The 22,040-nt window shown below is 59.0% G+C and overlaps 1 protein-coding gene across 1 annotated transcript in view; it reads left to right on the forward strand.

The window, feature by feature from the left end:
- Positions 1-3,974, forward strand: part of CPNE7 (copine 7) — a 15,422-nt gene extending 11,448 nt beyond the window's left edge. The window contains exons 14-15 of the mRNA XM_049622480.1: positions 2,290-2,526; positions 3,270-3,974. Coding sequence (XP_049478437.1) covers positions 2,290-2,526; positions 3,270-3,455 — 423 coding nt within the window. The 3' untranslated portion in view covers positions 3,456-3,974. The remainder of the gene's footprint in view (positions 1-2,289; positions 2,527-3,269) is intronic.
- The last annotated feature ends 18,066 nt before the right edge of the window (positions 3,975-22,040 follow it).

Genomic DNA, 22,040 nt, shown 5'->3' on the forward strand with positions numbered 1-22,040 from the left:
CCCCCCTTCCCTCCCTCCCCCTCCTTCCCTCCCCCCTCTTCCTTCCTCCATTTCCCTCTCGCCTTCCTCCCACCTGGTTCCCCCTTCCCTCTCTCTCTCCGTGTGTGTATGCTACTGTTGTTTTCTTTCCAAACCATTTGAGAGTTGGCTGCTGGCCTCCTGGTGCCTCCGCCCCCAGCAGCAGGGACATTCTGTGCACAACCGCAGCTCAGCTTCCAAAAACAGACCCCCTTCCCATGTCACGCCTTTCCCCATGTGTCCGCATTTGCCTGTGGTCCCCGGATCTGCCTGGTGTGCCGGTCTCCTGACCTGCGTTGTTCCTCAGCCTTACCCTGACCACGTGACCTGCCCTTGTCCAGACTCCGGCTAGACTGTCTCTCATCCTGTGTTGGGGAAGCCCCACAGTTTACACTTTCTCTCCCAGGCACAGAGCCCCCAGAAGCTACAGTCTGCAGCCTCTTGCCCGGTCACCTCTTAGTGTTTTGGTGTGTATTTTCTACTATCCCTGTATTCTCTTACATAATCATAGCACAAATATCAATTTCAGGAAATGTAACTTAGCTACTGCACTTTTATCTAATCTATGGAATATGTTTCAATTTCATTAACTTCCCCGATTATAATTCCCTAGCACTACGTTTCTGGCACAGGATCCAGGCCAGAATCAAGGATAGCAGGCATCTTCCCATATTAGTTTGAAGCAAGTCCTAGATACATAGCTTCATCTGCAAATATCAGTATAAATGCCCAGAAGAGAGATAAAACATAGCTGCAATGCATTGTCTCCCCTGAAAGACAAGGTTGGTCCCCTAGGATGGAATACCTAGGTGGTATATGCACGTCCGGCTGGATAATTCATGTCCTGGTGGTTTTCACAGGCAGAGCAGGGTTAAAACGGCCCCTTGTGTGATTGGCAGACCCCTCCCCTCCCCACTCTGCCCATCACCAGCTTCCCGTACTGCGCAGCCGGCTTGTGTGTCCCGTAGGGTCTCCTGGTCTGGACTCTGCTGACCGTGTCCCTTGGTGGCATTCACCACATTCTTGTCGTCTGATTCCCATGAACAGGGCTCAGACTTCCCCCGAGGTGACGGGAATGTCCCCAAGAGGCACTCACGTCTGCTTCTCCCCTCGGTCAGAGCCTGCATCTTAACCGAGATGCTTCACGGGGTTTTGTGGGCTGTTAGACCCCCTCTCAGAGCAGCGCCGATACTGTGCGTAGGCGCTAGGTGTGACCTGGGACCACCCGATCTTCTCCTCTCTTTCCGTCCTGAGGGAAAGCAGGGTCCCTTCTTTCCAAGGCAGATACAGCCTCCTGGGGCCGGGCCACAGCCACCCACTGCCCAGCCCTGGGAGGCCCCGAGCTCGGGGGCCTCAGAGCAAATCTGCCGTTCTGGCGGCGGGTGACGGAGGTCAGCGTTTGAGTAGCTGGCAAAGCTCGGGGCTGTGAGGTCTTAGGGGGCCCTGGACCGAGGCTGGGGGGCAGGAGGAGGGCGTGGGGGCTTTCCCGAGGAGGGGCCGCCTATGTGGGGCTGAGGGCTGGGCTGGGTCCTGCCGGGAGACTGCCGAGTACAAGGCCACTCGTCCCACGGGCGTGGGGCTCAGAGGGGGAGCGGGGATTGGGTGGCAGGGGCCCCCCGTCGGATTGCCCTTGGTCCTTCCCTCAAGTGGTGGTGTAGGGCCAGCGCCCACTGGGCCAGGTGGTTCTTTCTTCTCCTTTATGTTTTCTCTTGTCCGGATTTTTAGTAGTTCTGTTTTGTTTTTGTTTTGTTTTTTTAACAATGGAAATGGACTTTTATTTGAAACAAGACCCGGTCCGTCTGTGCAGATGCGCCCAGGGCACCAGGCCCAGCTGTACCAGAGTTGTCCTTTCTCAATTGTTCCTTGGGCCCCGGGCCACCTACAGGGTGTAGGAGGCCCGGTCAGGTCGCTCCTTCTCTGGCCTCAGGCTTGGGTTCGGACCCAGGCTCCACCAGCTCAGCCCCTCCATCTGTAAGAGGCTGAGGCCGGGGGAGGGGGGGCTGGGAGATGAGAAGCATCGGGCACAGAGGGGGGCATGAGCTCAAGTTGTATTGTGACTGTGATTATCGCCCTTTAGCAAACAACAATCTCCGAAAAGCCTGAAAACCAGCAGCGAGGGATGCCTGCAGTGGCTTCCGGGTGGCTGGGGGACGTGGGGTTGCCCGGGGCGGGGGGGGGGGGGGACACCTGGCCCAGAGGGCCCCCAGGCAACCCCCAAGGGCCTGAGGAAGGGGTGGGGTGCCCGTGCCTACTCTGTCCCTGTGTCCCCAGCAATACTACATCCTGCTGGTCCTGACTGACGGAGTGGTGACCGACATGGCAGATACCCGGGAGGCCATCGTGCGCGCCTCCTACCTGCCCATGTCCATCATCATCGTGGGGGTGGGCAACGCTGACTTCACGGACATGCAGACCCTGGACGGGGACGAGGGCATCCTGCGCTCCCCGAGGGGCGAGCCGGCGCTCCGCGACATCGTGCAGTTTGTTCCCTTCCGGGAGCTCAAGAGCGTGAGTGCTGGTGGGGGTGTCATAGGCTTGCCTGCCGGGGAGGGGGGTGCCACAGGCCTGCCTGCCGGGGAGGGGGGTGCCACAGGCCTGCCTTCGGGGGGTGGGGGTCACAGGCCTGCCTTCCAGGGGTGGGGCGGGTCACAGGCCTGCTTGCTGGGGGTGGGGGTCACAGGCCTGCCTTCCGGGGAGCTGCCAGGCTCCCAGGCCGCTCCCCCGCTCCTGTCGTGAGCAGGATTTCGGCCACTTTTGAGCAGCTAGAAACCTTCCTATTTTGAAAACATCAAGCCTACACATACGAGACAGGGCGGCACGGTGGGCTCCTGGGAGGGCACCACACAGTTTCTGGCACTTCCAGACCCTTTGTGAGACAGACACACAAAGGAAGTTCATGGCCAGTGGACACACTCACGGGGCTTTACGGGACGGGGGATGGGTACAACCCACCTCCTTCCTGCCTCTGACTGTGTGCCTGGAGGGGTGGCAGGGCCCTGGGGGCGCAGGGGCCCCACTCAGGACGGTGCCTGGAGCCCGTCCGAGGTCACCCCGTGCCAGCGCTGTGCGCAGGGCAACCTCACACTCCGGGTGTCACAAAGGCTCGCCTGGCCACCAGGCGACTTAGCGGTCGGCCACTGGGACAGATTCCATCACCGCTAGAGGGTGATGCTGGGGTTTGAGCAGCTCGGGGGCAAGAGGGTCTGGAGGGCCCCCCGCTGTGACGCAACCACGTTGTCCCCGCTCTGAAGGCGTCCCCGGCGGCTCTGGCCAAGTGCGTGCTGGCTGAGGTGCCCAGGCAGGTGGTGGAATACTTCAGCTACAGGGAGCTGCCTCCCAGAGGCCTCGGCACCCACACCTACGACGCTGGCCCCGAGAGGGCGAGGCAGCCAGGAGCGCGGCCAGTCTCTGTCTCAAGCACCCTTGGGGTGCCTTAGGCCCTCCCCACCACACGTTCCAGAGCCCTCCTGTACCCCGCCCCCAGGCCCACCTCTTACCCTCCTGTGACCCTGCTGCCCAGACCAGCCTCTGGGGGCGCCCAAGGCTGAAGGATGAACAAATCCAGGCCCGGGGAACCCTGAAACAGGAGCCGAAGGTGTGGGGTGCGGGTGGTAGCCCCCCATGCCTGGCCCTGCCCCAGCCAGGCAGGCGTAGGGTCAGGGGGTGGGGAGGGTTCCCTGAGAGAGCAGGAGGAGGCCCCAGCAGCTCAGCCCAACGCGAAGGGAAGCTTATGGATCGGGGTGGGTGGGGGGGTTCCTGCTTCGCATCTGGTTCTCACAAGGAGGGGCCCGCAGCCTGCATCCCAGCTGTGGGGGAGACCGGGGTGCCCCCAGAGCTCCTGACCGGTCAGATTCCTCTTTCTTCCTGCCTTCCTCCCCTGTTGCTTCCCCCAGCTCAGCACCCAGGCCTTGGGGTCCGCAGGTGGGGGCTTAGGCATAATAAAGTGTCATCTTGTCCTCGAAGTGCTTTGTGCCTTTACTGCCCCCTCCCAGCCCCCACCCTGGGACAGGGGGTCTCTAGACTCAGGTTCTCGGGGTCCTTCCCGGACTGAAGGGAGGGGCCTCTCGGGAATGCCGGGAGGCAGTGCTGCCCCTCCCCCGATCCACTGCCTGGAATCAGCCAGGCCCAGGTGGAGAGGGGCCGCCAGGCAGGAACCCAGGTGCCTTGAACTTGCAACTCAACTTCACAAGGACCTACTATGCGCTCCATGCTACACACTCTGTCAGAGAAGGAGCACCACCTGTCAAACCTCCGGGCCCTCTGGGGGTGGGCTTCTGATTGAGATTTCCCCTGGAATATCTTGTCTGGGAAAAAAAACAAAACAAAACTGTCCTGACCCTGAATCTATTCTCTCCTACCCACTCACCCGTTCTCCATCCCTCCATCCATCCATCTACCTGTCCCCCCACACATCCACCCTTCTCGCCCTCCATTTATCCACCAATCCATCCGTCTGTCTGTCCATCCATCCCTCCATCCCTCCCTCCATCCATCCATCCATCCACCTGTCCATCCATCCATCTATCCCTCCCCACATCCATCCTTCTCGCCCTCATTTATCTACCAATCCATCCGTCCACCTGTCCATCCATCTGTCCATCCATCCATCCATCCACCCACTCACTCTGGAGACCTATTTTTAGCTTCTGATTCATCTCCTGTTAGGGAGAGATAATAGGCTTTGCCATGGTAACTTAGCTACTGCTGAATTCCGGAAGGGACGATGTTGGTCTCTTTGGGGATGGAGAGGACACCGGAGAAACAGCCCCCTCCATCTACACTGGGAGACAGCAGGGCCATAGGGTGGGGGAGGCTGTGGGCCCCAAGACGGGAGGGTGTGTCAGCTGTGTCCTGACCCAGCCACCGAGTCCTGTTATGACTGGACTGTTTTAGTGGCAGAAAGCCTCAGACGGTTCAGGCGTGAGGCCAAGGGAAGTTGGTCAGTTCCGACCCCAGGGGGCACAAAATGCACAGAGAGCCAGCTAAGGAGAAGCGGAGGGGGTCTGCGCACAGCCCCAAGGCAGCAGGGGCGGGCAGTGGCTCTGAGCCAGAGGGCAGGGCAGTGGAGGAAGGGTATCATCTTGCAGCTGATGCCTTAGCAGACATGTAGCAACTCCCAGAACAGGTGAGGTGGGGAGGGAGCGGAGGCGTGAGGCCCTCGCCTCTACCCTCCACTCTTCCCCTCTGCCCTTTCTTCTCCGGCCAACAGGAAGCAGGGAGCAGCTGGGGGCGGGCAGGGGGTGGGGGGGGTGGTGGGCGGCCTATGGAGGATCCCCTCCTGGACTGGAGGGAGGCAGGAGGCTGTGGGCGTGGGGCCTGGCCAGCGGGCAGACTCAGCTGGGCACCTGTTGGAGGAGGTAGGGTGAGGATGTAGGGTCAGGACGGAGTCACCAGATCAGCCGTCAGGATGCAGTGATTTTTACCAGTTAGAGCCCAACCTCCTCCTAGGTCTGAACCGGCTGATGGGACTCGGTCCTGGGACTTTTGCTGACCTTTGGTTTTCCTTGAGTGGCTGAGCTGGTGGCATGGGAGCCAGGAACGGCTGGTGACCACTCTGCCGCCTCGTGGGCTGGACCTACCTGGGGACAAAGCCGACACAAATGGGTGGGCCAGAGAAGTGGCCCTGTGAGCTCCCTCTCTACCGAGGCAGCTGGAGCTGGGTTTCCATCGAGTTTCCACCCCAAGATTCCAGCCCAGAGAGATGGCAAATACGCCCATCGCACAGACGAGAAAAGCAGGGTCCGGGACAGTCAAGTGAGTTGCTCAGGGTCACGGTTAAGGACCCACCAGCTCCAGGCAATTCCAGGATTTATGTCTTTCCACATGTCTTCCATCAAGGGATGTGAGATCTGGCTCTGGACTCCAGACAGGCTTCCAGGGATGGAACGTGGACTGAAATCCTGTCAGCGCCTTGCTCTTGGCTCATAACAGCACAGGCCTGGGTTTCCTCAGCCATCAGAACCAGAAAGTGTGCACGGGCCGGGACCCCATGGCAGGAGCCACCCCGGGCTAGGCTTCCTTCAGAAATTGCCTCCAGGACACTTTGTGGAACCGCCCCCTCGTCAGAGGAAGGACTTGGGATTTGCAGACAGAGTGGTTAGCTGCTTGGGCACTGGGCCCGAGTCGAACGGGACGCCTGGACAAGTTACCTCGTCATCTGTCACACGGGAGTGTGACGGCTCTAATTCCTTGGCAGCCCCTCCCACTGAGAGGTGGGGTGAGCGTCCCTTCTCCTGGCACCTGGGAAGGCTTGGGGTCCCATGTAACCCTCTAAGGCTTGGTCATGAAAATGCCACATTCTGCTGCCTTGCTTAGTTGAGACACCGGTGCTTGGGACCCAGTTGCCAAGCTGCAAAGAAGCCCAAGCGGCCCCCGTGGCACCAAGGCCCCAGCCAACAGCACGCAAGACTGGCTGGCTGTGTGCCGTGGGCTCCTCTAGCCTGGCTGAGACCCCCACTGCATCCACAGGGCAGGCTCTGAGCCAGAACCCCCCAGCCCATCCTCTCCTGTGTTCCGGAACCACAGAAATGGTCTGAATCCATCCATGCTTGTTGTTGTTCTAAACCACCAAGTTTGGGTATCATCTGTTACGTGGCAGCAGGTAACTGATACACCCTCTTCACGGGGGGCTTGTGAGGACGGATGGGTGGTGCACAGGCCTCGGAGCAAAATGCCTGTTCAGTAAACGAACAGCAGTTTTGCACAGGAGCTGGGCTTCTCTCTCTTGTTCTGGGGGACAATTGTGCCAAAGCCCATCTCTCTGATTATAAGCTTGCCCCTCCCCCACAGAGCCCAGGCTGGGCCTCAGAGGCTAAGGACTCCCGGTCACAGTCCCCCACCCCAGGACCCGCCCTCTGGGTCTCAGAACCGTGGGCTGGAGGGGGTGGGAACAGGGGCAGCTGGGCATCAAGGCTGTTCTTTCTTCCGCTGCTGAGGAGAAGCACAGGCGGGGACTGTAAGTGCTTGTAATTGGTGCGGGGGCGGCAGCCGGCTGCCAGACGTGGCACCCGGGCGCCGTGGGCGACACCGATTTCCTTGTTCCCCGCCCCTCCTCCCACTGCACTGACGTGTGCCCTGGGCAGGAGCCCCTGGAGCCCTTGCCTGGGGCCGGCCGCTTCCTCCCGTCAAGGCCTGCCACTACCACAGGGCCCCCGGGAAGGGGACATTCTACTGGCCCGGGTCCTCACCAGGTGGCCGTCTCTCGTGAGTGCCATTTCCCCGAAGGGGGCCAGGCTCAGACAAGTGAAGCCACTTGGCTCAGTAAGCACAGCTGGGGCCGTGGAGCGAGTCCCGAGCTGGGCCTTGGCGCTTGTTCTAAGGGGCCGGAGCCGCGGTCCCCGGCCGTTCGCTCGTGTGTGAGCGTGTGCACGTGGGGGGGCATCTCTGTCCTCAGCTGCTTTAGCGAAGCGTCTTTCTGAGCCCCCAGCAGCACGCACGCTCGGGCCTCACACGGCCGCCCTTTCTCTGTGTCCCGAAGCCGGGTGGGGCCGGCCGGGCTGACGGCCATCGTGGGTCGCAGGAGCCCTGGTGCCCTGCTCACCGCGGGTATTTCTTTCTCCCGTCGTCCCCCTGGTGGAACAGCAAACATTTATTACGTGCCCGCTGCGTGCCAACAGCAAGAACACAGGAGCTCGGCATTCTGTCCAGGTGACACAGGCCGGCCGTGACCATGTGCCGAGGGGCGGCTGTGGGAGGCGGCTTGAGGCAGGCTGCCTCCTCTGCCGTGCCTACTGAGGGGAGTGTCCGGTCCATGGGACACAGATACTCGGGGCCACCTGACGCTCGTCCTCTCCTCTCCTGTGGTGACAAGGCCCCAGATGCCAGCAGGGCACACGGTTGTCCTGATAAAGACCACCCGTCCTTTGGCGCTGGCTGTGGCCCCCCGACTACACTTTAGCTCATGGCGTGAGGACGAGAGGCATGTGCTACGGGTGTGCTTCTCCCCTCCCTGAGCTCCCGTGGCTTGGATTGAGATGTAATGGCTGGAGGTCAGCAGCCGTCTTGCACCACAGGTGAACTTGGAAGTAGAAGCCATACCACCAAGATCAAAAAGACAGGAGGGCCCAGTTCCTGGACACGGTCCTGAAACAACCACCGCTGAATTTCTTGAATGTGAGAGAGAAACTTCAGTCATCCACGTGACAGGGCCTAACGCACTCAGCATTCGCATCAAATAAGCTTCTGGAAAATACCATCATTGTCATGGGTGTTGCTGTAGACGAAACCTCGGAAGGGGCAGCGGGCTCAAGCATGGTGGTCCGGGAAGACTTCCCTGAAGAGGTGGCGTAAGTGGAGAGCCGACGAGCGGAAGCGAGGAAGTTCTGGGGCAGTGACTTCACGGAGCCCCTTGCTGGGAGCCCTGCCCCCTGTGTGGGACCGTCAGAAGCTCTCTCCCGGCTCCTGAATTCTGTCTTTACTCCCTGCTTGCTGGCCAGGGCCTGCCTCAGGCCCCAGGACTGCCTTCAGGGTGGTGGGTCTTGTCTTCCTCTCCTTCTGGGTCTTGGACCTCGTTACCGAGCATAAAGATTTTCTCTTCTTTAACAGAGGCAATTTGTGTTCTTTGTGGAAATTAGAAAATCTAAGTAAGCAAAAATAATGACAAAAATCACCAGCACATCCACCCCCACGGCAGCCATGGGAACACCTTGGGGACTTCCCCCACCGACTCCCCATGAATATTCACACGTTCATTCTGCACCAGAGGAAAACCACCGCCACTGGGGTGAGTGCTGCTTCATAACAGGACTGTGCGGCCCACGCGCGTCATACCTGCCGACGCCCTTGATTGTGTCCACAGCCAGAGAGGAGGCGCTAGGACCCCCATGGTGCGTGCCCGAGGACGGCGTGCGTGGGCAGCACGGAGCGGGGGACCTAGGGCCTCCCCGAGAGGAAGGGAAGGACAGGACAGGCTTGCAACAGTGGCAGCCCGGGTGCCACACAGGGACCCCAGCTGTTCCGCGTCAGCATCGCTCCGATGGCCTGAAAGTGACCCTCCGACAGAAGCCCGCGGGATCCCTCGTCGTCCCGTCTCAGTGGCTGTGACCTGCCATCGCGGGCAGACACCCTGAGTGAGCCTGTGCCCAGCTCCTCCCACAGAGGCTTTCACGGGCCTGTGGCTCACTGCCCAGCGGTGGACATCTGGGTCCTGCCCTTGCCCTTGGGGGCGTCGTGGAGCACCTTGTGCTTTGCACACACTTCACACTGGGGCCCCGAAGCGTGTCCACGTTCAACGCTGCACAGCCTCGCTGGCGTCAGAGGATCTGTGGCCCGAGCGGCACGCGGGGGTTACCGAACGCAAGACTCATCCCCATCCGGCTCCGGGGGGGCCCTTCCTTGTGGGCAGCAGGGGACCCGCCCCTGCACAGCGAGGTGTCCGGGCTCGCCGGGAAGGAGGCTACACCCGGAACTCCCCACAGCAGTGGATTGTTGGCAAGGGCAGGGCACCGCTTAGCCTACTGCCCGGCCGGGCAGGGTGGGGGGCCGGCTGCGGCCACACCCCCGGGGTCCCGGAGGCTGAGGGGCCGCGGCCACGCCCCGGAAGCTCTCTGGAAGCCCGAACACCGACCGTGTGGCTGTGCGTCAGGCCAGATGGCCCCGTGGTCTGGTCGGCCTGGCCAGTGTGGCCTGTCTGGCTCTGGCCGCCGGGCGCGGTGCTGGATGAAGGACTGCCCCGAGGGAGACTCCCTCCCACGTGTCGGGAGGGAAGGAGGACTCTGTTCCCAGCCAGCCCGGCTGACGTCGTGCGGCTCCTCCGCAGAGGGGCACTGAGTGGCTTGGGCACGGGACAGGAGGGGGAGACGCACAGCCGGGCAGGAGGCTGGCAGCCGGGACCGTGCCCACAAGCTGTGTCGCGCCTGCCGCGGACTTGGCACCGGCTGAAGGCCTCGCGTGGCCGCCCCGGAGCGGGAGGCGCCGCTGCCTCATTCGTTTGAGGTGAGAGGCCCGGCCGCGGGGCCTCGGGGCTGAGCTCGCACCCCTGACGGCCTCAGCTCAGCCCCGGTGGCTGGTGCGTTTGCCTTCAGAGGCTGCGGAGGGAGCACTCGGGGCCGGCCACCCCGCCCGCAGCAGGGGCCTGGCTCCCGGACGGCTGGACCCCCAGAGGGCCTGCGAGACACCGAACATCGGAGAGAGGGTCGTCCGGACCCCAGGGACCGACCACGCACCCCGTCCACGGCGGAGGACTTTCAGGGCTGTCTGGTAGACCCCTGCCCGGTCCTCGCCCCGAGGATCAAGCCTATACACCCTCCCGCCCGTGCACACGCGTGCGGGGCAGCCAGGCAATGGAGGCAGATGCGAGGCGATTCGTACTGTGTGGTCCGTTTACATGAAGTTCAAGGACAGGAGGTATGCGCGGGGGAGGCAAGGGGATGCTGGGTCTCGCTCTGGGCTGTGAGATGTGCGTCTCCACGTACACGTACCCGAGTTGACGTCGCCTCGGAAGACTCCTCGGCGTGACGTCCACACGGGGAGGTCACATCCTGGGAGCAGAGCGGGCTCTCTGCCAGCCACGGCCCGGCCCTGGGTGCCCGGCTCAGCCCTGCCAGGCCCGCGTGGCCCGGTCACGAGGAGGAGGAGTCTGCCCGTTCTGACTCCTCAGCTGGAGCAGCGGGGCCTGGCCTAAACTCTGCCCTGGGAAAGCCGGAGGGAAGGCCGGCAGTGGCTGCACACGCCTGGGTACTTTTCCTCCAGGGTTCCCTCCTGCCCGGTGCTCTGTGGAAGCTCCTGGAGGCCTGGGGCCCCGCGCAGGGTCGGCCTGGCCAGTCTCCGCTCAGGGTGGGCCAGCCGGGAGCCTGCCCACCCTCAGCGGTGGGCCAAAGACCAGGGACACGGTGGCTCCTGCGTCTTGTGGCCCAGTGCCCGGGTGGCGCTCTTAGCGCTAGGCTGGTGCAGGCCTGCAGTGGTGTTAGGACCCCGACTTTGTGGGGTTTTGACTATGGTCTCTCGGGGCCTTAGCCCTTCATCCTGGGGAGGCAGGGGTGCAGACAGGTGCTCTTGGCTCTCGGCTCGTCCCTCCTGATGAACAAACCGGGGCTGCCTCCCCCCACTGTCCTGCACAGATTCCCTCACACCGGTGAGACTACGGCGGCACTGAACGCGGACACTCTTTGAGGCCCCAGCGGTGCGCACGCGTGTGCAAGCAGAAGGTGGTCCTGTAAATAATGCTGCTGTCAACGCGGGCGTGCGGGTACCTCTTTAAGATGGTGATTTCAGGGGCGCCTGGGTGGCGCAGTCGGTTAAGCGTCCGACTTCAGCCAGGTCACGATCTCGCGGTCCGTGAGTTCGAGCCCCGCGTCGGGCTCTGGGCTGATGGCTCGGAGCCTGGAGCCTGTTTCCGATTCTGTGTCTCCCTCTCTCTCTCTGCCCCTCCCCCGTTCATGCTCTGTCTCTCTCTGTCCCAAAAATAAAAAATAAATAAACGTTGAAAAAAAAAAAAAAAAAAAAAGATGGTGATTTCATTTCCTGGGGCGCCTGGGTGTCTCGGTTGGTTGGGTGCCCAACTGTCGATTTAGGTTCAGGTCGTGACCTCGAGGTTCACGGGATCGAGCCCTGCATCAGGCTCTGTGCCGACGGCGTGCTCCCTCTGTGTAGTCCCTCCCCTGCTTATCCTGGCTCTCTCTCTCTCAAAAATAAATAGACTTCTTTTTTAAACGTCTATTTATTTATTTGGGGAGAGAAAAAGACAAAAAGTGTGCTCGCTAGTGGGGGACGGGCAGAGAGAGAGGGAGGGAGACAGAATCCCAGGCAGGCTCTACGCTGTCAGCGCAGAGCGGGATGCGGGGTCAAGTTCACGAACGGTGAGATCATGAACTGAAATCAAGAGATGGACGAGCCCCCAGGCGCCCCTGTGCCTGCTTTAATGTTTTTCAGCGACGTACAGCTCTTTTACCACGTTCATTAAGCGAATTCCTAAGTATTTTTTATGCTATTGTAAATAAAACTATTTTTGTAATTTCCTTCTCAGGTTTTTCCGTGTTAGTGCCTAGAATGCCACAGATTTTTGTGCACTGCTGTTGGATCCTGCTACTTTGCCGAATTCACTTTTTAGTTCTAACAGTCAAAAATACATTTCCTCAACTTCCACTTGCCCGATGCAAGGGCTAAGTTTTATCCCACGTCCTCAATTACTGCGGAGTGGGAAGAGGCGGGTCCATCCTCCTGCTGTGGAAACACCTTCCCTGAGGCTCCCCCTGGCACTCTGACTTCTGGCCCCCGTGTCTTTGCCTCTGTTTCCTCTGCCCACTTCTCTGGCTGGGGGTCCTGGACTCTCTTTAGCTTTCTGGCCCCACACCCTTGGCAACGTCTGTACTGCGATGACTTCTGCATCTATGTGATAATAAAGGCTCCTCTCGTTTTGCTGCCTGGCCCTTTGCTAATTGCTGTATATACTATCTCATTTAACCCATTCCTCAAACCCGGGGAAGAATGTGTTCTCAGCACTATTTTCAAGTGAGGAAACTGACTCAGCAGGGTTAAAGTTCTCGTGCAGGCTCTCACAGCTAGTAAATGATAAAGCTGGGGTTTGACCGACGCCTGGGTGACCCACAAGCTATTTTTACAATCAGTCTGTGCTCCAGCTCGGATGCCACATTTCTTTTTTTTTTTTAATTGTTTTTTTAATGTTTATTCATTTTTTGAGAGACAGAGAGAGACAGGGCATGAGTAGGGGAAGGATGAGAGGGAGACTCGGAATCCAAAGCAGGCTCCAGGCTCTGAGCTGTCAGCACAGAGCCCGAAGCGGGGCTCGAACCCACAAACTGCGAGATCATGACCTGAGCCAAAGTCAAATGCTTAACCGACTGAGCCACCCAGGTGCCCCTCAGACGCCACATTTCTAACTGCCTAACGGAGGTACATGTGTGGGCACTTCAGACTGAATCCCCCCAATCTGGTCTATAGTACTTTGGGTTTTGCCTCCTACTCAGTCTTCAAAGTTGTGACTGTTCATCTCTCCTGCTGTCTTTCACTGCACCCTGTCGTGTTCAGACTACCTAGAGCGCTGCCCCAGCTCTGACTCTGTCACTGCTGACTCACTTCCTGATCCCCAACTCGTCTCCCACCGCTGGTCTTCCCTCAAATTGTTTGGTCCTGCTCTCCAATTTCAGCCTTATTTTTTGAAATAATAAATTCTGAGGCACCTGGGTGGCTCAGTCGGTGGAGCGTCCGACTTTGGCTCAGCTCACGATCTCGCGGTCTGTGAGTTCGAGCCCCGCGTCGGGCTCTGTGCTGACGGCTCGGAGCCTGGAGCTGCTTCGGATGCTGTGTCTCCCCATCTCTCTGCTCCTCCCCTGCTCATGCTCTGTCTCTCTCTCTCAGAAATAAATAAACATTTAAAAAATGTAAAAAAAAAAAAAAAAGAATAAATTCTGCCATTAAAAAAAAAGAAACACAGTTTCTCCTCAGACCGCTGGGAACCTGCTTCGGATTCTGTGTCTCCCCCTCTCTCTGCCCCTCCCCTGCTCGTGCTCTGTATCTCTCAATAATAAATGAACATTAAAAAAAAAAAAGTATTTCAGGACCATTTATTGACACAGCCCACCGGGGGAGGGTGCTGAAAGGGGTGAGGTGACCCTTGTTCGTCTTATGTGATGACCCCAGAGCAAACATCTCATTACGGTGGTCAGGACTTCGGGAGTGTGAATGATCCCCTCCGGCAGCAGCGTGTCTGAGGTTCCCACCTCCATACCCCCATGCTCTCTGTCACCCCAGGGGAGGAGAACAGAACCCCTGGACACCCCCTGCAGCAGTCTGAGTCCCCCACTCACCATGCAATCCTCCCCACTCTGCCTGGCGGCCTAACCCTGGAAAACTTGGCCCACCCACCAGGCTGGCTCAGGAAAGCCTCAGCTGGCCCTGGAAAGCCCCAGGAAAGCCCAGCCCACTTCTGGGCTTGCAGCTGGGTAGCTGGGGTTGGGCTGGATTTGGGGTCAGATGATGGAACAGGAGTGCAGACGAGCCTCCCGGCACCCGTCCCCCGGGGAAGGAATCTGCTCTGGAGGGGAGGAAGGGACTGACCTCTGGATGAAATGAGAATATTGCTCTTTCTTGAGGATGACTGACTAGACGGCCTATCCGGAACCCCTTGTAAGCAAGGACGAGGTGTGGTCATTTCAGCAACGATTGAGTGTGTTTGATTTCATAGTGTTGTTTTCCTGTTACAAAATGCTGCCGGCTCAGGCACCGGTGATGATCCGGTCGTGCAGGAGGCAGGCGCGTGGGGCCCGCCTCCCTTGTTCTCAGCAGAAGAGGGTGGCCATGTGTGCGCTGTCCTAAGACCACGATTTTTTTCATGTTTATTTATTTATTTTGAGAGACAGAGAGAGTGTGTGGGTGCACGCCAGGGAGGAGCAGAGAGAGAGAAAGAGAACCCCAAGCAGGCTCTGAACCGTCAGCGCGGAGCCTGATGCAGGGCTCCATCCCACGAACCATGAGATCATGACCTGAGCCAAAATCAAGAGTCGGACGCTTAACCCACTGAGCCACCCAGGCGTCCCCAACCACGATTCTTATGTAATTTTTAAAATGGGGTTCTTGTAAATGGTGAGTACGGTAATATCCTCGCATGGTACAAAGAAATCAGTTGTAGGGGCACCTGGCTGGCTCAGTCAGTAGAGCGTGACAGTCTTGATCTCGGTCGGAGTCGTGGGTTCGAGCTCCACGTTGCGGGTAGAGTTGACTTAAAAATAAATAGTGGGGGTGGGGGGGTGGCTGGGTGGCTCAGTCGGTTAGGCGTTGGCTCTTGACCTCAGCTCAGGTCATGATCTCACAGTTTGTGAGTTTGAGCCCCACGTCAGGCTCTGTGCTGACAGCGTGGAGCCTGCTAGGGGTTCTCTCTCTTTCTCTCTCTGCTCCTACCCTGCTCTCTCTCTCTGTCTCTCTCAAAAATAAATAAACATTAAAAACAAACAAACAAATAAATGGACACCTTAAAGACATTTTTTAGAAAGCAGTTTTAGCAAGCTGTACCTGGGGACGTCGCCCCCGGTAGCCGCCGTCACTGCGAGTTGTGTGGCCCGGCTGGGCTTTGGTAGGTGCCAACAATCACAAACGTGTCTCCTTTCCCCCGTGCGCATCGCCGTGTGAACAAATCCAGGAGGCTGTTGCACACCGGCACCTGGGGAGCCCCCACACTTATTAACTACGGCACAGAACACCTGTGCTGTCGTTGTAACCACCCCTCCGGGCGGACATTGGCCGTCTCCACTCGTTTGCTCTCAAAATGTGGCAGGTTGTCTCCAGAGGCGACTGCAGACAATCACTGCCCGCCTCTGCACGCACGACGCTTGTCCTCTCCTTGTACCACGGCTGCCGTGTGACTCGTTTGGACCAACAGGTTGTGGCAGAAGCGAGGCCGTGTCCTTGTAGAAGGTACTGCCGCCGGTCTCTAGGAGCCCCGGGCCATCCTGCGGGAAAGAGGCCCCGCCAGGCCTCGGTCACCCGGCCGCCCAGCTAAGGCCGGAGACGCGAGAATGAAGGCGTCTAGGACATGCCAGCCCCAGCCAAGCCCCAGAAGGCAGCCACAGAAACGACCCAGCTGACACCGGGGGGGGGGGGCAGAAGGAGCGCTAGGCTGGGCCCAGCTGATCCGCGGCCTCTCGAGGAACAATGGGCTCCGGGTGGTTTTAGACGGGAGCTTAGGCTGGTCTGACTCTCCTCTTACAAACAGCACCTTGTGCGCGCGTGGCAGAATGAATTTCAGCAGGGTGAATTTCCCAAAGTGGGGCTGCTCGCTCGACGGGCAAATGCAGCCTGGATTTCAATTAACTTTTAAATTTTTGCCATTTTTGTTAGGAGAACAGCATCTTGGATTAATTTGCCTTTCCCTCATTCTGAGTGAGGTTGAACATTTTACTCAGATGTTCAAGGGATTTTTTTTTTTTTCTGTCATCTTTGGTTTGTGTCCTTTGTCCATTTTCCTGTTGGACTGCTTCCTTTTATTTAAAAAAAAAAAATTTTTTTTAATGTGTATTTATTTTTGAGACAGAGAGAGACAGAGCATGAACGGGGGAGGGTCAGAGAGAGGGAGACACAGAATCCGAAACAGGCTCCAGGCTCTGAGCTGTCAGCACAGAGCCCGACGCGGGGCTCGAACTCACGGACTGTGAGATCATGACCTGAGCCGAAGTCGGCCGCTTAACCGACTGAGCCACCCAGGTGCCCCAAGACCGCTTCCTTTTAAGAAGCGATTCTAAGGGCGCCTGGGTGTTCGGTGGCCGAGCATCTGACTTTGACTAGGTCATGACCTCACGGCTCGAGGGTTTGAGCCCCCATTCGCTGATGGCGAGGAGCCTGCTTGGGGTTCTCTCTCTGTCCCTCAAAAATAAATAAATGAACATTAAAAATATATATTAAAAATATTTTTTCCTAGTTTGTCACTGGTCTCTTATCCTCCCGAGCGGTGTTTTGGCCACGCAATATTTTGTTCTACGTAGGAAATTTACCGATATTTTCTCTAATGCCTTCTAGACAGTTAATCTGCCTGTCCTTCTAGTACTTTCTGATTTAATCTCCATTATATAAGCCATTGATCTACTCAGTGTTTGTAGAACATGAGGTATAAATTCCAAACTGATCCTTTTTCGAATGACTAAGTTGTCGTCCCAACACAACTTATTCAAAGCCCACTGGTTTGATGGGCTACCGTTTCCGTGAAGTAACTGTTCGCGTGTACTTGGGTATCGAGCTTTCCAAACAGCCCTCTGGCTGACACGACCCCATCCCTACCGGTAGCACAGAGCTCGGCGATGAAGACCCGGTTCCCACGCCCCTCCCTCTCTCTTCGACATTTGATGGACAAAAAAAAAAAAACACTGATATTCCCCCACATGATAAAGTGGGCAACCAAAGCTGTTAGCAACCCGTCTACCTACCAGTACTTCTGGGGCGTATGCTCTGTGCCTGGACTGGATATGAGATCGTGATGAGGAAAATACTGCTCTTGTCTTTAGGGGTCTTGTCCCACTAACAGGAGTTTGAGGGAACAGGTGGTAAAACAAGCAAGACTTCCTGGAGGTGGGGTCGTCTAACTGAGGCCGGACAGATGAGGAGAAGTCGGGCAGGCGAGGAGGGAGTGCTGGGGACCTGGCAGGCCTCCACTCCGGCTGGATCGGGGGTGCCTGACCGGGAGAACCTGGATGTCAGCCTCCCGCACGTGAGGAGGTGGCCTCACGGTCTGGCCCCGGTGCTCATGGTGGCATCGATCCCGGCCACCCCACCTCCAGCCACCTGCCTGCTCGGGCGGAGCTGTGGCGAGGTTGACACCGCGGGAAAGTGCTGAGAGCCGACGCCCCTGCCACCTGCCCCCCGCACCCCTCCCCTGGAGTCTGGAGTCTGACCTGGTGTTCTGGGCTCCGGGAGCAGAGCGCCCAGGAGGAGGTACAGCTGCTCCGGTCCCCGAACCCCTGAGCCCCCCTGCCCCCCAGCAGACCACACGCAGGCTCCTCTTCGAGGGCGGAGCAAACGCTAACATCTTTTCTGACAGCTCAAGCCACATCCCCAGGGTGGCTCTGGACCCTCTTAAGGCGCCTGCCTGACAAAACTCAAGACTGCTGCTGTCATCCGGCCCCTGTGGGCAGGGGAGGGAGGGGAAGGTGCTGGGGGGGGAGGGGCAGGCAGACGCAGGTGGTCTCACGGGACGAGCCCCTCTCCCTTCCCTGTTTTTAAATGTGGTAACTTTTAATAACAGACTTTAGTCACACGCGTCACGTACAACACGGATCACCTACGGCTTCAGGACAAAAGGTACAGGGAGTTGCATCGAGCTTTAAGGCTTTAGTTTCCGTGTTCTGTAGTTTCTACCACTGTCCTGAGCAACGAAACCGCTCGAACAGCTTGTTTCTCTACCACAGCAGACGGCAGTTCGAGCACTTAGACCAGAGAATATTCAAACCAGAAGAAACGTCCCTCTGTTTTTCCCCCGAGCCTTTTGAGAAACTGGAACAAAATTCTAAATGATTCAAGGTTCCAGTTTGGTGGCGGTGCTGTTCTGAGTCACCGCGAGGTGTGCACGCGGGGCACGCCTGCGTCAGGCACCGGGGACCTCAGGCTTGCGGGATTCTCACACACCCCCATGTGCCCTCTTTGCCCACTGCTGCGGCAAATCCGTTTTGGGGGCCCGTCCCGCTTTTTGTAAATTTCTACATGCCTGACCCCCGAGCCCCGCCCGCCCCTCCCTGCCTCCCCTTCAGCCTGCAAGAGGCCATCTCTCTGCACAAACCAAAGTGGGGCTCATTGCCCCCAGTTCTTTTCCCTCGTGCAATAATCACGGGCTGAAGGCCGTCCTGCACAGCTGAACTGGCTTCTGGCTGTGTTTGTCTCCGAAATGTGCTTGGCTGGCAGGCCGCAGTCTGCCATTTGCCCCTGTTTACTGGGGATTTAATCCAGCTGCTTTCACTGTGAGTGGGGCTGCAGGCAGGAAACAGAGCCCAGCCCAGCGAGCCGACACACATTCTTGTGTTTCTTGCCTGGCCCCTCCTGCAGTGGCTGAGCAGAGAAGGCCCAGCCCCAAGCTGGGCAGGTAGGAAGCCGGGCCGCTCACGTCCCTCACTTGAACAGAAGATAGAGGCCGGCAGCTGTGTCCCACAACTCGACTTGAGGTTCCCTGAAGGAGCAGATATGTTCAGGAGGAATTATTGGAGACAAAAGGTCAAATCTGATTCCAATGTCCTGGGAACAAGAGGGAAACAAACAGAACATTCCCCAGAGCAAGCACAGAGGGGAGGCAGAGGCTCTCTCCTGGGAGGCGTGTCCTCCAGAGGGGCTGCCGGCCCTCGGGGGGCCCCCGCGATGCAGTGACATTCTAGCACCCCTGAACACATCCGTCCCCACTGAGCAGGAGCTCCTGCAGGTGGGTCTCCTCAGGGTCACTTCTGCTGCTGGGTATGGGGCGTGGGAGTGACTGAGGGGCCCCCCAGTACAGCCCCTGTCCTCCGTTTCACTGTCACCCCACAATGGGTGGAAATTCCAGGTGTCTCCCTGTAGCAACATGGTGACAGTTCTGGCCGTTGACAAGGGGCCCTCCAAGGCGGGGGGGGCATTTAATGGCGTGTGTGTGACCCTGCCTTCCGTCCGCCCATCCGGTTCTCTCAGACCCGCTCTTTCCCCTCCCCTCCCCCACTCCTCCTTGCCCACATTCAGAGACCCAGGGCCCCCGGGGCATTTTCTGCATCCTGGGGAGAGGCCTGGGAAGGCAGGCAGGTGGCTGGAGTTGGAGCCTGGCCCAGCTGTGAGGTCCTGAGGAGGGGCTGGCCCGGGCCAGGAGAGCCCCTGGTGGGGACACACCTGCGTCCCCTAGGCCTCGGTGAGCAGGCTGGGGGTCAGTGGGGTGCCGCTGCCTGGGGGATTTCTGTCCAGAGCTTCGTCCCTGCTCCTGGAGCCCAGTCTCAGCAGGACACAGCCAGGAGACGAGTGGCCTTGGAAACGGGATTCTAGAAGGTAGGAGAGCTGTGGTCAGCCCCGTCATTTGGAGACCGCAAACAGGCTCGCCTGACGTGTCTTTGAGTCAAGAGCCCCTCTGTATTGTTCTCAGGACGAGGTCCAGACCCACTGAGGCTGGCTGGGCTCCTGAGGCCCCTCCAGCCGACGCCCTCCTACATCTCCTCTGTGCGGCAAATGTTCCGACCTTGCTACCTGCCCTTCAGGCTTCAATCGACTGGCTCCTTCCTCCAGGAAGTCTTCCTGTCCTGGGATTCTGCCTGGCGGAGAGCAGGGTCCCTGCCCTGCCCACTGCTGTGTCTCCACCAGGCGGAAAGGGCTTGTTGAATTAATGAAGGCGTGAATGAAAAGCAAAGCGGCCCTCACAATGTTCTGCCCTCATGAGGCAGAACCAGACCTTCCTGCAACAGTAACTCACAAAATAGAGTCAAAATATGCTCAGGACATATTCTTTGCATCTAATGTAGTCTGATTCTTTTGTCTTCCCTTTGGAAGCAAGGACATATTCTGGAGCAGAGCAGCCCATGGTCACCTGGCTTGAAGCTGAGGACCTGGGATGATGGGTGGGCTCTGAGCCCCCCGCCAGGGACCCTGCCTGGCTGGTCACTGGGGCCTGCTCCTCCCACCTTGGCCCCTGCCGCCTCCCTCCTGAAGACCTAACACAGTCAGCAGTGACCCCTAAGGACAGCATGCCTTCCAGTCCCTTCGTGTCCCCTTGGAATTACTGTCTCAGTCAGTTCTACATCATGTGAAATCATGGTTTAAAGATTACTTATTTAATAAGGAGTCTATCACTTTTCCTTTTCTCACTCAGTCTCCTCTTTCCTTGGACATCTCTGTCACAAATCCTGGGAGGGGACAAAGTTGAACTCCCTGCGTGTGAAGGGGAGAGGACCTCAGGGGCCTCCCTGAACATCTTAGGGAGAGAGGGACGGGCACAGTAGGAGCCAGGGTCCGGGGCTCAGGGCCGTGTGTGGGGACAGGTGGGTGTGAGCCAGGCCGGCGGGCGGGGCGAAACTGCCTGGTGCCCGGGGGGCTTGGAAGTGGCAACATTCACATACGGTAGAGCTGTTTTCAGGGGGCGGAGGCTAACGTAACGCGTGGAGCCTCCCCTGGGATTCAGAATTGTCCCTGACCTGCGTCCCGCCCCAAGGAGGTAGCTGGTGCTTTGGTGTCATGGGCAGGAGGGAACGTTTGGTGCCCCTGACATGCGGGTGTCTCCCAGACATGCCCCTGGGAGCACAGAGCCTCGGCCTCCTGTCTGTAGAAGGGCAGACTCACCGAAGGTCCTGATGGGTCCACATGACACATCCAAGTGTGGCACCCGCCAGGAACAGGGGCACAGGGATGGTTCCGGAAGCCGCAGAGAGTGGCCTCCGTGTAACCAGGGGCTCCCGGGCACCCGGGGGACAGGGCAGGCAGGGGCGGTCCGGGCCCCCTTCTCCTCTCATGCTGTCCTGAGTGGTAACTCAAGGCTGCACTGCTCTGGAACCCTGTGTTCTGGGCACGTGTCCACCGTGGCCCAGTTTCCAGAGCTGGGAAAGGGGGTTACCAGCCCCTGAGCGGCAGTCCTGGGCCCCCGGGGTCTGCAGGGTGCTGACCCCACCCGGTCACCTCCTGGGCCACACCTGCAGGAGCCCACACGGCCGACAGAGGACCGCAGCGGAAGGTGGCAGTGGGGTGGTCAGGGACACCTGGGGCTTGTGCCTGAGGGGTGAGGGTGTGAGGGGGACTGAGCCTGAGCCCCTGGCCAGGACCCAGAGTGTCCGCCAGCCTCGGGTCAACCTTAGGGCTTTCGGCCCATTTCACAAACAGGACCCAGAGGTCCCCACACGTAGCGCTCAAGAGTGCCTGAGCATTTCACACGCGTCTTCCTCAAATCTACAGTGTCCCCATGCCGGGCACGGTTTTTCCCACTTTATCGTCCAGGGGCCGAGGCCAGCAGGCCGCCGGCTACGGCTGGGCTCAGTGACCATGCTGGGAGGAGGAGCTATCCAGGGGATGACCAGGGCTGCCCTGTCACTGTGCTGGAACAAGGGGCTATGGATGTGGGGCCGCGCCCAGGACCCTCGGCCTCTCGGGACAGCTGCTGAGGCAGCTTCACCCCTGCGGGAGGCGCCCTCAGCTAAGGCCTCCAGAACCGTGGCGGTCCCGTACTGGGCTGGCCTCAGAATCGAGGACCCAGCAACCCTGGACCCGGCACGGCGCACAGCCTTGAAAGTTACCCACAGGTGTCTCCTGCCCTCAAACGCGCCAAGCCCAGCAGCCACCTGAAGACACCTGAACGTCCTTCATGGGGAACTCCGTCCGGCACCTGGTGGCGTGGCCACAGGCGGCTCAGAGCTCAGAGCCCACCCGGGGACAGCTGGTATTTACAGGCTTGAACAGCGTTTGCGATCTGCCGACCCCACTCCTCTGTCCTCATTAACTGTCCTCCTATACTCTCCTTCCAGAAGCTGAGGACACGGCAGAGAGGGTGAACAAAACCGGGTGGGCTGGAGCCTCCGGGAGGCCCAGAGGACACGCAGCCCTCCTCCACCTTCCCCGGAGGAGAGCCGTGCTCCGCCCCCCCCCCCCCCCCCCCCCCCCCC

This window comes from Panthera uncia (genome assembly GCF_023721935.1).
Source record: "Panthera uncia isolate 11264 chromosome E2 unlocalized genomic scaffold, Puncia_PCG_1.0 HiC_scaffold_20, whole genome shotgun sequence".
Taxonomy (NCBI): Eukaryota; Metazoa; Chordata; class Mammalia; order Carnivora; family Felidae; genus Panthera; species Panthera uncia.